This window comes from Cervus canadensis, chromosome 29 (assembly GCF_019320065.1).
Source record: "Cervus canadensis isolate Bull #8, Minnesota chromosome 29, ASM1932006v1, whole genome shotgun sequence".
Taxonomy (NCBI): Eukaryota; Metazoa; Chordata; class Mammalia; order Artiodactyla; family Cervidae; genus Cervus; species Cervus canadensis.
This window is the reverse complement of record NC_057414.1, coordinates 24,165,524-24,182,829: the sequence shown is the minus strand read 5'-3', so window position 1 is coordinate 24,182,829 and position 17,306 is coordinate 24,165,524. Positions and strand designations below refer to the sequence as shown.

General features: G+C 41.1%; 1 protein-coding gene across 5 annotated transcripts in view; it reads right to left on the bottom strand.

The window, feature by feature from the left end:
• Positions 1-15,471, bottom strand: part of UEVLD (UEV and lactate/malate dehyrogenase domains) — a 55,367-nt gene extending 39,896 nt beyond the window's left edge. For 2 of the 5 annotated variants that reach the window (XR_006266467.1, XM_043452421.1), the window contains exons 1-3: positions 14,922-15,471; positions 7,121-7,205; positions 20-85 (exon numbers count right to left, since the gene is read on the bottom strand). Coding sequence is in view for 2 of the 5 variants with exons in the window: in XM_043452421.1 (XP_043308356.1) it covers positions 20-85; positions 7,121-7,205; positions 14,922-14,963 (193 nt within the window). In the remaining 3 variants the exon portion in view is untranslated. Of the gene's footprint in view, positions 1-19; positions 86-7,120; positions 7,206-14,921 lie in introns of those variants that run through there. The other 3 variants (XM_043452419.1, XM_043452422.1, XM_043452420.1) reach the window with 3 other exon arrangements.
• Positions 15,472-17,306: the final 1,835 nt, after the last annotated feature.

Genomic DNA, 17,306 nt, shown 5'->3' with positions numbered 1-17,306 from the left:
TCTCAACTTCCATACTTACCCTGATATATCACAGGAATAGTACCAGTAAAATTCAGTAGGTCTTTCTGGGAACTATCTTTGAAAACTAGAAGAAAAAAAAAGTCCCAAAAAGTGCAATCAGAAGTAGGAAGAACTGTATTATTAATATGCATGCATGTACATACACACAAACAGAAACACACAATTTATAAATACCATAATCTAGGAATCAGTAAATACACTGACAAGGGCAAAGTACTAAATGATGTTATCTTAGAAAGCAGAGCAGGCAGCTGAAAGAACTCAGGACTTTGATATTAAATCCCAAGTTCTTGGCCTGCTTTCCTACTTAGAGGTGATGGAAGAAACTTTTACATATTGAGATATGGGGAAGTCATTCTGGCTCATACATTATTTAACTTAAGCTTTATGCTAACTAGAATAGCCAGTTTTGTGGCCCCTTAAACATACATTGTGTTAAATTTGTTTTAACAGTGAAAGAAAAGGATACACTGTCCAGAAGCAAAGAATGTTTGTTTTGAAGACAGATAAATGCCTCTCTTTCCTAAAACATCAATGCTAGTACTCCTTCAATGATCGAGTTCCCTTCACAGGTGTGAAGGCCATGTTGACTCACTCCGTGTATGCTCATGTGTCTTTTTTTTGGAAACCCTGAAGGAATGAACCCCTGTCACCTTTGATGCTCTTTGTTCTGACATATAAAACTGTGCTAACAAGCATGCTTCTTCAGACTAGCCCTTCAGAACTTTATGAGAAGCTGTCTCCTAAGCTATGAGCCTCAGCTTGGCTTGAATAAAACTCCTTTCTGAACTTCCCTGGTGGCTGAGTAGCTAAGAATCCACCTGCCAATGCAGAGGACATGGGTTCGATCCCTGGTCCAGAAAGATACCACGTGGCACACTGCAACTAAGCTTGTGCACCACACCACGACGGATCGTGCACGCTAGAACCCTCGAGCCACAACTACCAAGCCTGAGTGCTGCAGCTACTGAAGCCCGTGTGCCTAAGCCTGTGCTCTGCAACAAGAGAAGCAACCACAGTGAGAAGCCCGTGTATCACAATGAAGAATAGCCCCCACTCACTGCAACCAGAGAAAGCCCACACAAGGCAAGGAAGACCCAGCACAGCCATAAACAAATAAAATTTTAAAAAAAAACCTCTTTTCTAGTCCTATTACAGATTGTTTATTGATTACTTCCATCAACAGAGGCATCTGACTATTGGTTACTTTAATCACTTTGACCTTCAGTTTCATCATCTATAAAATAAAGACTATGTCAAAGAGATCATGTGAAAACCCATTATAAGAAGTAAAGGATTATAAAATGTGTAGACACTATCAAATAATCATCAAATCTAAGTAACTGATGTTAATAATCACTTTCAGATATCAGATTATAAATTTTATAATCAGAAAAAAAGGTTTTATTTTTGAAAGTGACCTTCCAGAAAGATTACTAATAATCTTTGACTTCTCAAACTCCATTATTCTCAACCTTTTTTCAGTCTTCACATTTCTGAAGTTTCACCTTGTCCATCAATAATTGGAACACACTGATGGAGAGCTAGTGCCCTCATTTCTGAACTGGTACAGCAAACACTACATGTGGTTTCAAACTGTCAAACTGCCTTAGAACATGGTCCTTTTAAGACCTCAGTAGCTAACCATACTACTTGGGCAGTGCAAGAAAAAGGTCTAAATAGATTTGATGACTTATCAGAAAAGGAGAAGAGGAAAAGCTAGGATAACAGAAAACTCAAGGCCAAGAGTGTACATAAGTACATATATTTACCTTGAACTATATGGTTTTTCCAGTAGTCATGTATGGATATGAGAGTTGGACTACAAAGAAAGCTGAGCACAGAAGAATGCTGCTTTTGAACCGTGGTGTTGGAGAAGACTCTTGAGAGTCCCTTGGACTGCAAGGAGATCCAACCAGTCAATTCTAAAGGAGATCAGTCCTCGGTATTCATTGGAGGGACTGATGTTGGAAGCTGAAACTCCAACACTTTAGCCACCTGATGCAGAGAGCTTACTCATTTGAAAAGACCCTGATGCTGGGAAGGATTGAGGGCAGGAAGAAAAGGGGATGACAGAGGATGAGATGTTGGATGGCATCACCGACACAATGGACATGGGTTTGGGTGGACTCCAGGAGTTCGTGATGGACAGGGAGGCCTGGCGTGCTGCAGTTCATGTAGTCGCAAAGAGTCAGACACAACTGAGCAACTGAACTGAACTGATATGAGTGAAAGATAGCAATGGGTGAAGGGGTCACCCTCAGGTAAAAACTAAAATGGACAGAGCAGTAGAACAGAGATTGTTTCTCAGGGGCACGGAACAATCTGGAAATGTGGTACAGAAACTACAGTCATTGTCCAAGCAAATTATTAAAAAAGCCAAAAGAGAAATGATTATAACACATGACCAACACTGTCTTCAATAACAAAATGTACATTGGCAATAATAATCCTATAGCTTGAGGGTTTAATGGCACCATACCTCACTTCTCTAGATGAGAGAAAAGAGATAAAGAATTAACTGGTACACCAAAGCTTTAAATCTATAACATGAAGGAAGACATTGTAAAAGAACATGCATTATTTAAGCAGAGGGGAAGATGAACATGAGTACAAGCTCTAACCCCATGCCTAACTAGCTGTGTAATCTTCAGCAAGTTATTTAAACTCTCTGAAAACTGAAGATGATGATACTCATCTCACAGTTCTGGTTGTAAAAAGAGTATGTAAAATAATATAGATAAAATATTTAGAAACATATTTGGTGTTCAACAAATAGTAGCTGTTAAATCCCCCATCCCAGGCATTTATATACCAGATGCCAGGTGTTATTCAAGAAAGGCAACAAACAGATGGGCCAGAATCTAATCATTTCTTCCACACATAAAATTAGCTATTCTTTGGCCATCGTGAAAAAATCTACAAACAATAAATGCTGGAGAGGGTGTGGATAAAAGTGGGCCCTCTTACACTGTTCATGGGAATGCAAATTGATACACCCACTATGGAAGATGGTATGGAGATTCTTTAAAAACTAGGAATAAAGCTACCATATGACCCAGCAATCCCACTACTAGGCATATACCCTGAGGAAATCAAAATTGAAAAAGACACATGCACCCCAATGTTCATTGCAGCTCTATTTACAACAGCTAGGATATGGGAGCAACCTAGATCCCATCAACAGATGAATGGATAAAGAAGCTATGGTACATATATACAATGGAATATTTACTCAGCCATAGAAAGGAACACATTTGAGTCAATTCTAATGAGGTGGATGAACCTAGAGTTTATTTATTTATTTATTTTTTTAAAGTTTTATTTATTTTTGGCTGCGTTGGTCTTCATTGCTGGGGTGGGTTTTCTCCAGCTGCAGTGAGCACAGGCTAGGCTCTTGTTGCTCTGTGCCGGCTTCTCATCGTGGTGGCTGCTCTTGTTGCAGAGCATGGGTTCTAGGGCAGGCAGGCTTCAGTAGTTGTGGCTTGTGGGCTTAAATGCCCCGTAGTATGTGGAATCTTCCTGGGCCAGGGATCGAACCTGTGTCTCCTGCATTGGCAGGCAGATTCTTAACCGCCAGACCACCAGGGAAGTCCTAGAGTTTATTATACAAGTAAAGTAAGTCAGAAAAACAATTATCGTATATTCACACATATATATGGAAACCAGAAAGATGGTACTGATGAATCTATTTGCAGAGCAGCAATGGAAAGCTAGTGGAGGTGATGGAATTCCAGTTGAGCTATTTCAAATCCTAAAAATTGATGCTATGAAAGTGCTGCACTCAATGTCAGCAAATTTGGAAAACTCAGCAGTGGCCACGGGACTGGAAAAGGTCAGTTTTCATTCCAATCCCTAAGAGAGGCAATGCCAAAGAATGCTCAAACTACCCCACAATTGCACTCATCTCACATGCTAGTAAAGTAATGCTCAAAATTCTTCAAGCCAGGCTTCAGCAATACATGAGCCATTAACTTCCAAATGTTCAAGCTGGTTTTAGAAAAGGCAGAGGAACCAGAGATCAAATTGCCAACATCCGCTGGATCATCGAAAAAGCAAGAGAGTTCCAGAAAAACATCTATTTCTGCTTTATTGACTATGCCAAAGCCTTTGTGTGGATCGCAATAAAATGTGGGAAATTCTGAAAAAGATGGGAATACCAGACCACCCGACCTGCCTCTTGAGAAACCTGTATGCAGGTCAGGAAGCAACCACTAGAACTGGACATGGAACAACAGACTGGTTCCAAATAGGAAAAGTAGTACATCAAGGCTGTATATTGTCACCCTGCTTATTTAACTTAAATGCAGAGTACATCATGAGAAACGCTGGGCTGGAGGAAGCACAAGCTGGGATCAAGATTACCGGGAGAAATATCAATAACCTCAAATATGCAGAAGACACCACCCTTATGGCAGAAAGCGAAGAACTAAAGAGTCTCTTGATGAAAGTGAAAGAGAAGAGTGAAAAAGTTGGTTTAAAGCTCAACATTCAGAAAACTAAGATCATGGCATCCTGTCCCATCACTTCATGGCAAATACATGGGGAAACCATGGAAACAGTGGCTGACTTTATTTTTTTGGGCTCCAAAATCACTGCAGATGGTGATTGCAGCCATGAGATTAAAAGACGCTTACTCTGTGGAAGGATAGTTATGACCAACCTAGACAGCATATTAAAAAGCAGAGACATTACTTTGCCAACAAAGGTCCGTCTAATCAAGGCTATGGTTTTTCCAGTGGTCATGTATGGAGGTGCAAGTTGGACTATAAAGAAAGCTGAGCACCAAAGAATTGATGCTTTTGAACTGTGGTGTTGGAGAAGACTCTTGAGAGTCCCTTGGACTGCAAGGAGATCCAACCAGTCCATCCTAAAGGAGATCAGTCCTGGGTGTTTATTGAAGGACTGATGCTGAAGTTGAAACTCCAATACTTTGGCCACCTGATGTGAAGAGCTGACTCACTGGAAAAGACCCTGATGCTGGGAGGGATTGAGGGCAGGAGGAGAAGGGGACGACAGAGAATGAGATGGTTGGATGGCATCACCGACTCAATGGACATGAGTTTGAGTAAACCCTGGGAGTTGGTGATGGACAGGGAGGCCTGGTGTGCTGCAGTCCACGGGGTTGCAGAGAGTCAGACGTGACTGAGTGATGAACTGAACTGATACGTGAAACAGACAGCCAAAGGGCATTTTCTGTATAACACTGGGAACTCAAGCTGGGCTCGGCAACAACCTGGCGGGTGTGATGGGGGGCGGGGGGTGCTCGGGTGGGAGGGGTGCTCGGGTGGGAGGGGCCTGGGTAAACCTGCGGCTGCTTCATGCTGACGTCTGGTAGAAACCAGCACCATGCTGTGAAGCAACTGTCCTTCAATTTAAAATAAGTAAATTAAAAACAAAACAAAAATTAGCTATTCCTAAGAAATACTTCAGTTAATACCCCAAATTTTCCCATATATGAAGCTGAATTAGATATATTAACTCAAGTTAATTCAAATACAAAACATACTCATATAAAGTTTTCAAAACTGTATTCTTTGACTAATTCATAAGTCCTGAAATCAACTTAGTCAGTCTTAATCACTATTTGTTTTTAAATGGGATGGAATAGAAAACGCCACAGTGTATATAACATTTTAGTTATGTATTACATGGGGTCATGATATAAAATGTTATTTCCAAGTGTGGGCTGGGGTAAGAAATTTTCAAAGATGAAGAAGTAAAATCTTCCTCATGTAACTAGACTCTCTATATTAAGCTAAAAAGATAACTAAAACATTATTAATTTATTATCAACAATATACGTGATAGGCAAGATAATGGCCTCTGAAGATGTCCAAAACTCTAATCCTTGGAACACACACACACACATATATATATATATATTACCTTGCTTGGCAAAGAAACTTTTTTAGATGCAATTAAGTTAAGGACCCTGACAATTTCCCTGAGGAAGTTATCCTATATGATTAGAGTGGGCCTAAGCTAATCACATTTCGTTCTTTCTTTTTTATTATTTATTTATTTTTCACTGTGCTGGATCCTCACTGCGGCACAGGATCTTCTCCAGTTGTGGCCAGTGGGGGCTACTCTCCAGCAGCAGTGCGTGGGCTTCTCACTGCAGTGGTTTCTCTTCCTCCAGAGCACAGGCTCTAAGGCATATGCACCTCGCTAGTTGTAGCACATGGGCTCAGTAGTTGTGGCTCCCGGGCTCCAGAGTACAGGCTCAATGGTTTGGTGCGTGAACCCATGCCCCCTGCATTGGCAGGCAGATCCTTTACCAATGAGCCACCAGGGAAGCCCCACATTTGGTTCTTAAAAGCAGAGCACCTGGGTTTCCCCAGTAGTCCAGAGGTTAAGAATCTGCCTTGCAACAAAGGGGATACCACTTCGATCCCTAGTCTGGGAAGACCCCACATGACGCGGGGCAGCTAAGCCCACATGCTGCAACTACTGAAGCCTGAAAACTCCGGAGCCTGTGCGCCACAACAAGAGAACCGCCACACAGAAAAGACCAAGCACCGCAGCTAGAAAGGAGCCCCTGCTTGCCGCCAGTAGAGAAGGCCCACGCAACAAGAAGACCCAACACAGCCGAATAAAATAGATTTAAAAAAAATTTTTTAAAGCAGAAAACCCTTTCTGTGGAGATTTGTGAAGGATGGTCAGAGAGATGCAAATTGCTAGCTTTAAATATGGAGGAAGGTGACTCTGAGCCAAAGAATATGGGTGACCTTTAGAAACTAAAAAAGGTACAGTCTTTTTTGCCTTTTTTTTTTTTAAATCTCCCAGAGCCTCCAGAAAGGAACTAAGACCTACCAACACTTCCAACCTACAGAGACTTATGCTGGGATTCTAGCTTACAGAACCATAAGACAGTAAATTTGTTTCAAGACACTAACTGTGTGCTAATTTGTTACAGCAGCAATAGGAAACTAATACAATACAAATTTTATTAACTTCAAGTTTCCTTAAAAACCACAGGTCATAAAGTACAGTTCAGAATCAGGGGATAAAAGAGAGAAATGAGAAATTATAATACAGTTATAGCTCTCTAAGAACAAATAATTAATCGTTTAAAAACTAGAGAAATGATTCTTACCATAGGTATCCATGGAATATCTGAAATGTGGGAAAAACATGTTTACATTCTTCAGTTCTTCCACAGTTAGATCCCTGAACTTGTACTGAAAAGAGAAAAATGAACACAGAATAAGAATAAAACTATTAAAAAAAAAAAAAAGAATAAAACTATAGGCAACGGAACAATTACAAATTAACATTTAACTGAACACTTACTATGGACTAGGCCCTGGGCTCTGAGTTTTACAACCATGAATGGTATTTGATTTAATCCCATTAATAACAACCCTGTGAAGTAGGTAGGGCTTATAACTGCTCGACTTTATAGAAAATGAAACCTAGAGAATCAAAATAACTTGCTGAGTTAGATAGTAAATGAAACCAGACCTCAAACCCAACGCCTGGGCGTTTCATATCTATATGAAATTACACAGCTGACATCATGGTTAAAGATCCACCTCTCATGCCTGAATACCTCATTCACTTGAGATACCCAGAATTTTCCTTCCTGGTACTACAACTGGGTTTCAAAGAAAGAACAGAAAGCATGCAAGGGTTTGCAGTCAGGCTGAGAGAGTTGCCTCCTCATTCATCCAGATGTAGTCTCAGAAACACTACCTTGGTTGCCCTGTGGGCAAAATCATTTAACTTCTTTGATCTTTTCTCATTGGCAAAGAGGAGACTCCTAGACTCCACCTCTTAAATTTGTGCAGGGGATTAAATAAAATTTTTTTTAAAAAGTGTGTTAAGAGTCTATTACCATTCTGAAAATGAAACTGAGAAAACAATCAAAAAGAATAAAATACTCAGGAATACATTTAACAAGATGCAAAACAGACTCTTAAAACTACAAAACATTGTTGAAAGAAATTAAAGTGGGTCTAAGTAAACAGAAAGACATCCCTTGTTGACAGATCAGAAAACTTCATATTGTTAAGATGGCAATAGTCCCCAACAGATTCAATGATCAACAATCCACATTAAAATCCCAGCTGACTTTTTTTTGCTCATTTGCAAAAATTCACAAAGCGATCTTAAAATTCATATGGAAATTCAAAGAACACAGCCAAAACAATCTTAAAAAAGAACAAAAAAATCAGAAGAGTCATACTATAATCAAAAGACAGGCTACAATAAGAAAGATAGACAATAACAAATGTGGGGGAGGATGAGGAGAAATCAGAACCCTCTACACACACACCACTGCTGGTGGTAAAATGGTGCAGCTGCTGTGGAAGAGTCTGGCAGTTCTTCAGAACATTAAAGAGTTACATTGTTCTTGCTTAGTCACTAGGTTGTGTCTGACTCTTTGCAACCCTATGGGCTGTAGCCCACCAGGCTCCTTTGTCCGTGGGATGGCCCAGGCCAGCATACTGGAGTGGGTTGCCATTTCCTTCTCCAGGGGATCTTCCCAACACAGGGACCAAATCCACATCTCCTGCACTGGCAGGTGGATTCATTACAACTGAGCCACTAGGGAAGCCTGTTAGAGTTACCATATGACCCAGCAATTCCACTCTGAGGCATACACCCAAGAAAAATGAAAACATGTCCACACAAAAACTTGTGCACAACTGTTCATAGCAGCATTATCTGTAACAGTCAATAAGGAAAACAATCCATATGTCCAGTATGATATATCCATAAAATGGAATTCACCCATAAAAATGAATAAAGAACTGATATATACATGGATAAAACATGAAAACATACTAAGTGAAAGAAAACAGACAAAAAGCCACATATTAAATTACTTGCATATAAAGTACAAAAATAGGCAAATCCATAGAAACAAAAAGTAGATTAGTGAGTGCCTAGGGCTGGAGGTCCAAAATCACTGCAGATGGTGATTGCAGCCATGAAATTAAAAGACGCTTACTCCTTGGAAGGAAAGTTATGACCAACCTAGACAGCATATTAAAAAGCAGAGACATTACTTTGCCAACAAAGGTCCGTCTAGTCAAGGCTATGGTTTTTTCCAGTGGTCATGTATGGATGTGAGAGTTGGACTGTGAAGAAAGCTGAGCAACGAAGAATTGATGCTTTTGAACTGTGGTGTTGGAGGAGGCTCTTGAGAGTCCCTTGGACTGCAAGGAGATCCAACCAGTCCATCCTAAAGGAAAATCAGTCCTGGGTGTTTATTGGAAGGACTGATGCTGAAGCTGAAACTCCAATACTTTGGCCACCTCATGCAAAGAGTTGACTCATTGGAAAAGACCCTGATGCTGGGAGGGATTGAGGGCAGGAGGAGAAGGGGACAACAGAGGATGAGATGGCTGGATGGCATCACCAACTCGATGGACATGAGTTTGAGCAGGCTCCGGGAGTTGGTGATGGACAGGGAGGCCTGGCGTGCTGCTATTCATGGGGTCGCAAAGAGTCGGACACGACTGAGCTACTGAACTGAACTGAGGGCTGGAGGTGACTAGGAGAAAATCAAGAATAACTTCTAACAGATTCTGTTTCCTCTCTCTGAATCTTTTTTTTTTTTTCATGTACAAGATCAATTTTTCATGTGCAAGAGATATAGCTCTACCACCTGGCAACTTCAGCACGAAAGTATGAAAATCTCATGATTAACATTTGTAAAAGTCAGGTATTAAATGAAACACGTGTACAACAGTAAGTGCAGACAGGAAATGATGAATTGACAGCATATCTAAGTTACAGAAAGGCCTCTGAAAAGAGCTGTCTACAATTCACATTAGAGCCTAGAATGGTATAGAAAAATAGAGGGAAGGAGGAAGGTCATTTTAGCAGAAGGTCATTTTGTTTTGGGGAAAAAATTTGGCAGAAGAAAAAGCATATCATTTATTAACAACTTGAAAACAGAAAACTCTTACTCATCTTTGTATTTCCCCACAGCAATCTGCACAGGGCATGCCTTCAGTAAATGTAGGCTAACTGGATGGCACCCAGCAAAGGGACAGAGTCATACAAGCAGAGTGGATATAGAAAGCAGTTATGATCCACAGGAGCATCAATCTCTGAGATCACTAAAATAAAGGGCCGACCAGTATTAACTAGAGCAGGGTAAACATGAATCCCAGATTCAGTGTTCCTGATTCAGTGAAATCAAAAGTGAATGAAATCATCCCAACTCTAAACACTAAACAAATGTACAAAAAGCTGCGCTGATGTCACTTGGATTACACATTTATTATGAATCATATCAGTTTCCTTTTGTTTTCTATTTGATATTATATGCTGTATTCTACATTCTTAACATCCTCTGAGAATATAATAATTAATGGCTGCATAGGGATATATACTAGAATTGATCTAATTGCAAAGTAATATGAAAGTCTGTTGAAAAACGTGCAAAAGCACTCTTTGTTAGGGCTTGAAAACCCAAATATCACTACTAGTCAAGTAGGTGATTTTCATTCTTGATGAAAAAGATCTATTTTATCTGTTAAAAATATATATATATTATGGAAAAATCCCTAGAGGTCCAGTGGTTAGGACTCCATGTTCTCACTGCCATGGGCCCAGGTTCAATCCCGTTAGAGAACTAAGATCCTGCATGCCTTGCAGCACGGCCAAAAAAGAAAAAAAAAGTCATGCCACTTTTAGTCTATATGAAACAGAGTATCCCCTTAATGTAATATTTAATATAATCCATGACTATTAACATATAATCCATTACTATTCCTATACCACCTAAGAGAAGTCTGTGTAACATTCTCTAAAGATATACCTCAGACAATGCCATTTGCTTAAAGGGTGCACGCAGCAAACTAAAGAGGAAAACTGGCCCATGAAATCCTAAAACTAAAACAATTATACTATCATAAAAATCATTATGACTGGGGTTTCCCTGGTGGCTCAGTGGTAAAAAATCTGCCTGCCAATGCAGGAGACAAGGGTCCGATCCCTGATCCGGGAGGTTTCCACATGCCACGAGCAACTAAGCCCACGTGCCACACTATTGAGCCTATGCTCCGGAGCGTGGGAGCCACGACTACTGAACCCACATGCTGCAACTACTGAAGCCCATGCGCCCGAGAGCCGTGCTCCACAGCGAGAGAAGCCACCTCAATGAGAAGGCCATGCGCCGAAACGAGAGGGCAGCCCCTGCTCACTGCAACTAGAGAAAAGCCTGTGCAGCAGTGAAGACCCAGCACAGCCAAAAATAAATAAATAAATAAAATTATATATTAAAAAAATGAGAAAGACTGAAAAATTGAGAAGTTACTAAAATTCAATCTGAATCTGCTCCACTGCAGTATGTTTATTTGGTAGACTGATATTTATGAACATCAGAGTACTCCTGTATGACACTGCTCAAATGTTGGACGCTGAGGAGTATTTTATGGCATCATTTCATTTTTTTAAACAAATTAAGTACTAAGGAATCTTACAAATTAAGTCCAATCCTATTATTTCATGAGTGAGCAAATCTAGGTTAAGTTACCTGTTCAAGGTAACTCAGCCAGGGATAGTAGAAATAGAAACTGGGGAACCAGAAAATCTTTCTAAACCTAGTATTTAATATATACTAAAGAATATATATATATACACACACACACACATAAACACATATGTACATATATACACATTTTGAAAAATAAACACTTATAAACCAACCTACCCTCTAGCTCTGTCCAGCAAAACTTTCTGCCATAATGGAAAAGATCATGTGTGTGCTATTGAATACGGCAGCCACATGTGGCTACCGACACTTGTGGCTGGTGTGACTGAGATACTCAATTTTTAATTTTATCTAATTTTGATGAATGTAAAAATCCACATGTGTTGAGTGGTTACCATACTACTGGACAGCACAGAGCTTTCCAATCCCATTATATCTGTCTGGGTTTTTCTTCCTCAACCATTCAACTGCCTACCTTAAATTGTATAGTCATATTCCTTTGCCTTTCCCCCTCCATAGTTTTTATCATATTTGTGTGCATCCTAAATACCACTCTCTACTGCTGAGCTGCTTCTTGGTTTAATTAAAATATAATTTTGTATGTAATCTCCAATTTTTTTCCTGAACATACTGTTTCTAAGATTCACTCCTATTGCTGCATGTTGTAATATTTTATTCATTTTCACTGCTGCAGAGTAGTGTTTTCCACTGTGTGAATGAGTATAGAACAAATTATCTTTCCATCAATGAACATCTGGGTTGTTTCTAATTTTGAATTATGAATAATTCTGCAAATGTCTCTTGCTTCATATATTATGAATCATCTATGGTATCTACTTAGATGTAGAAGGACATAAAATACACATAATCAAATTAATTTAAAAAGCCCAAGCTGTTTCTCCAAAGGGTTAAATAACCATTTAACCACCAACAGTGGGGCTTCCCAGGTGACACAGTGGTAAAGAATTAACCTGACAATGCAAGAGACCCCTGGGTCAGGAATATCCCCTCCAGCAGAAAATGGCAACCCACTCTAGTATTCTCGATGGGAAAATTCCATGGACAGAGGAGTCTGGTGGGCTACAGTCCATGGGGTCGCAAAGAGTCAGACACGACTGAGCAACTAAGTCACCCACATAGTGAGAGAAAATGGTGTTTTACCATGGTCTCAATTTGCTTTTCCATGGTTACTAATGGACTGGGAAAACACTCATGTCCCTGCTGTCTTCTTTTATTTTTCAAAAAATGATTATTCATGTCTTTTGTCCAATTTTGTCTTGGTTTTAATATTGATATGTAGGCTAATTTACATAGCCTGGATACCAATACTTTCTCAATTATGCACTACAATATTATTCGCCAAGTTTGTATTTTGCCTCTTCACTCTCTTCATGTGTCTTTTTATACATAAAAGTTCTTACTTTGAATGCAGTCAAATTTATCAGTCTCTTCTTTGAGTATTTTACATCTTGTTTACAAAATGCTTGTATACTCTTGAGAATATGAAGATTCTTCCCTCCATTTTATCTCTATGTTTTAAAGCTCATCTCTTACATTTAAATCTTTAATCCATGGGGAATTTTTAGTTAGTTAGTAAGGTCCAATTTCATTTTCTCCAACATGGATAATCATTTGTCCCTGTATTCTCCTTTCTGTAGTTTTCTGCAATGCCTCTTCTGCTTTATATAGCATTTTCAAAACATATGTGAACATCATTCTAAGCCCTCTAGTCTGTTCCCTTGGTTAATCAGTCTATCCTATACCAATACCACACTGTCTCAATTACTAGTCTTGATATCCAGTAGAGAAAGCCTCACACCTATTCTTTGTAGGAAGGTCAAGATTATTCTTGGCCTTTTGTCCTTCCAAATGAATTTTAGAATCAGTTTGAAAAATTCCCAAAATACCCTGTTAGAATTTTGATTGAAATTGCATTGACTCTACAGATCTGGAGAAAGCAGATATCTTCATATCCATGAAGTTGGAGTATTTATCTAAGCAGGAATATTTATAAGGTTTCCTTTGTTTTCAAGAAGATTTTTCACGTTCTCCATACAGTTGCTTGATTTTAATATACTGTTCACAATATTTGCAGCACTAAAATTATTTCTAAATATTAAGTTGTTATATTATTTGCTACTTCAAGGACTAAGAAACTTTGGAAATATCTGCTAGACTGACTTGTTTCTAACTGGTTTCCTTAATTGACATATCCAACAGACATTTATTAAGCACCAATGTGCCAGACTCTATCCTATGCACTGATAAAAACCTTCCTCAACTATTCTGCTCCAACCCTTGAGAAAATCACCGTCTCTCTTTTATCTTTTTCCTGCATTCCAGTCCCACCAAAATTATGAAGTTTTTTTTTTTTTTTTTCTCGTCTCAACTTCAGCAATTCTTCCCCCTGGACAATACATCATGCTTCCCTCACTGAAAAACTTGATAGCGTGGTTCTTTTAATTTAATATTCTCTGAAAAGGAGTCAGAAAGCCTGTAACCCTAGGTATGATGATACTTCTTTCCCTACAAGACCTACACATCTGTCACAATAGATAAAATCATTCAAATCAGGCATATAAACAATTTCAATCAAAAAGACACGAACCCAACAAAAACGTCACAAATGTACGCTTTCCGCATAGGGAAGTCTTAAAATGCGTTATGAATCACTGAACTAAGAAACTGGTGGAAAAGTTTGCCTCAGACTGTACACTGGTGGGGAATCAGACAGCCTGGTCTAAGAGCCTGGTGTAACCTGGAAACTGACCTTAGTCACGCCCTAGAATTGCAGGTCAGGCTTCTGGGTCAGCCCTCCCAGTCAACCTTTCAACGTTAAGAGGATCTCTTCTGGGCCTTCCAACCCTATTTTCATTCCCAAATATACATGAGTCTTTCATTTACCGCAATTACTTAACCCCGTCGTTGTCAGGCACAGGGCTAGATGAGGGAATGTGCCGCCATGAAGTTCACCTTCAAAGAGTAAGGTCTGTATAGAAATAATTACTCCACGATGTGATAATCGATATATCCGAAAACAAGGAGAGAGGAGGGAGTGATTCTATCTCCTAGGGAGTAACATCTGAGTTTTACAAAGGATGAACACTGCAAGTCAAAAACACAGGGGTGTGGGTGGGGGTAAGCTATTTCTGCTGAGAGAAAGGCGTGGTTAAAGGGATAGGCGAGTGCTGGAAGCTGAGACAGAAGCTGGTGGCGTGAGAAGGTCTAAGAGCGGGTGGAGGTTGGGGGGATCTCGGAACTGCGGGCGGAGCCAGAGCCGGGGCCGCGCCGCACCGCACCCATTCTCCGCAGCCGGCTTCAGGCCAGCCCACCCTGGCTCCGAGGCCCGAGAAAAGCCGGTAGACGCCCCGAGGCGGTAGGCCGGCCACGGGCGGACGCCCCGAGACCCCGACGCCCCAGACCCTGCCCGACCGGCTGCCCGCACCTTGCCAAGGAGTCGCCTGAGAGCCTCGCTGTCGAACTCCATCTCCAGCCAGGACCGCGAGGCCGGTTCCGCGACCCCAGGCCCGGGACCTCCTTCCGCACTTTCCCTGGACGGGGGCTGCCGAGGACCAAACTTCCCGAGCCGTCCTAGACTCCGCCCCTTCCCAGGCTCGAAAGTCCACCCGCGTCCAACGCCCGGGGCTCAGCCAGGCTCCGCCGGATGTCTGATCACCGTTCCGCTGAGAACCGTGTGAGCGCCCAGGGAACCGTGACCCGGCTTGCTGGAGGGAAACTCGGGGACATCTGTGAAGAAAGGAATAGGAAGGACCCGAGGAGAGGCAGTAAAGGAGGTAGAAGATATTGGCGCTGTTCTGGGGAGAGAGTTTCGAGAAGGATGTGTTAAATTCGGCCGAGTATCAAGATCAAGACCCCCGAGTTGTAGTTGCACTTAGAAAGGAAGAGATAATGGAATTTCAAATCCTCGGGGGGCTAGACAGGAAAACGGAACAGGTCTGGAACCTTGTTACTGGGTGATAAGACAGCTAAGTGAGGGTTGTGCAACGTGGGGGAAAGGGTTGGCTTTGCGGGGCGGGGCGGGGCAGGGCATAATCACGCTGGTGGTAGAAAGAGGAAAAAGTCAGGTGACAAAAAGATTTTGAAGACAAAAATATAAGATTCGTGGATAAGGTCATCTGGAGCAGTAAGACGAAGAGATGCAATTTGCTGGCCTTGTTTGGTCTGCTTGAATGAGTTACTTACCTGCTTTGCATCCCTGGTTTGAGCCAGTCTCCAGAGATTGCTATTGTAACTCTCAAGAGGTTGTGGGGGCAGGAGGGTGATTGTATTTATACGAAGAGCCAAAGGTAGGAATACTGTGACTCTATTAGTAGAAGAAGATGAAAGGCTGGAAGGAGCACTTATTTGTTTATTCAACAAACTTTTGTTGAGCATTGGCTGTTTGCTAGATATTTTGGGGGAGGAAGAAATTTTCCTCTATTCTTGTAGCTTCTTCTGGCTGGTCTAAAGAGTAAACTGACACCAGACAGAAAAACAGGAGAAAATCAGACTAAAATTAATAACCCGTATACCTGAGAGAGACCCAGGAGAACTGTGACTAACCATAATGGCTGAAGCCCCCACCTTAAATACCATCTTCAGCTAAAGGCAAAAGAGGATGTTGGGGGTTGTGGTTTGAAACCTCAAAGGGGAGAAAGTCAGTTTACATGGAGATCAAAAGTAAATGTTTGGAAAACAAATATTTGCTGAGCCTTGCAGAGCCTAGGAGACTGTGACTTCTAGGCTCTGCCCAGTTACCCCCACCACGCCTAGCTCATTTTCCTTGCAGGTGAAAGCTTAACTGGGGAACAGACCCTCTATCTGAAACCTTTGAAGCAATTAGGGGAAGGTCAAAGATTCTTCCTGAGTCTTTTGGGCTTTAAAAGTAATCATCGAAAAAAAAAAGTAATCATCGTAAATTAATCCTCCTACCAAAGGGGCACATTTTAGGGTGGCAAATTTTGCTCCCCTACAGTATTTTTCTAGGTCTGACAATGGAGAAGTAAACAAAATAGACAAAAGTATTGGCAGTCCTCAGGATGTCATTCTTTTATTAGTAAGAGCAAAACAATAAATATACTAAGTAAATGAGACCATATGTTAGAAGTGATTACATGTTGTGAGGAATAAATTTTTAAAAGGCGGGGTAAGAAGATAAGGGTAGGCCTCCCTGAGCATTCTGTGTTAGAGAACATCCAGGGCCTTTAGACAGGTGTATGCCTGGGGTAACTGAAAAGCGCAGGGAGCCAAATGAAGAGGTGAGGAAGCAGTAGGCAATTCACAGAAACAAGGGGGAGCCACAGATGGTTTAGGGCAATGATTCTTCCAGTGTGGCCCCCAGACTTCCTCGGCATCACTTGGATCTTGACAGAAATATGCATTCTAAGGCCCCACCCCAGACTTAACTCGGAAACTCCAGGGATTGGATCAAGCAGTCTTTTGTTTCTTTGTGGTCGTTTTGTTTTGTTTTTAATTGGAGTATAACTGCTTTTGGAGAAGGAAATGGCAACCCACTCCAGTACTCTTGCCTGGAAAATCCCATGGATGGAGGAGCATGGTAGGCTACAGTCCACGGGGTCGCAAAGAGTCGGACATGACTGAGCGACTTCACTTTCACTTTTCGTAACTGCTTTAGTATTGTTAGTTTCTGCTGTAAAGCGGTCTTTACAAGCCCGGGTGATTCTAAGGCATGATAAAGTCTGAGAACCACTAAAGGGATTTTGTGGACAATTGTGACTATGGCTTGTCAGTGCCCTCCCGCTGGAGACCATCAGGAGCACACCCACACTCAAGTAGGGTCGATCCCTCCTTGTGGTGACGGAGCAGGAGA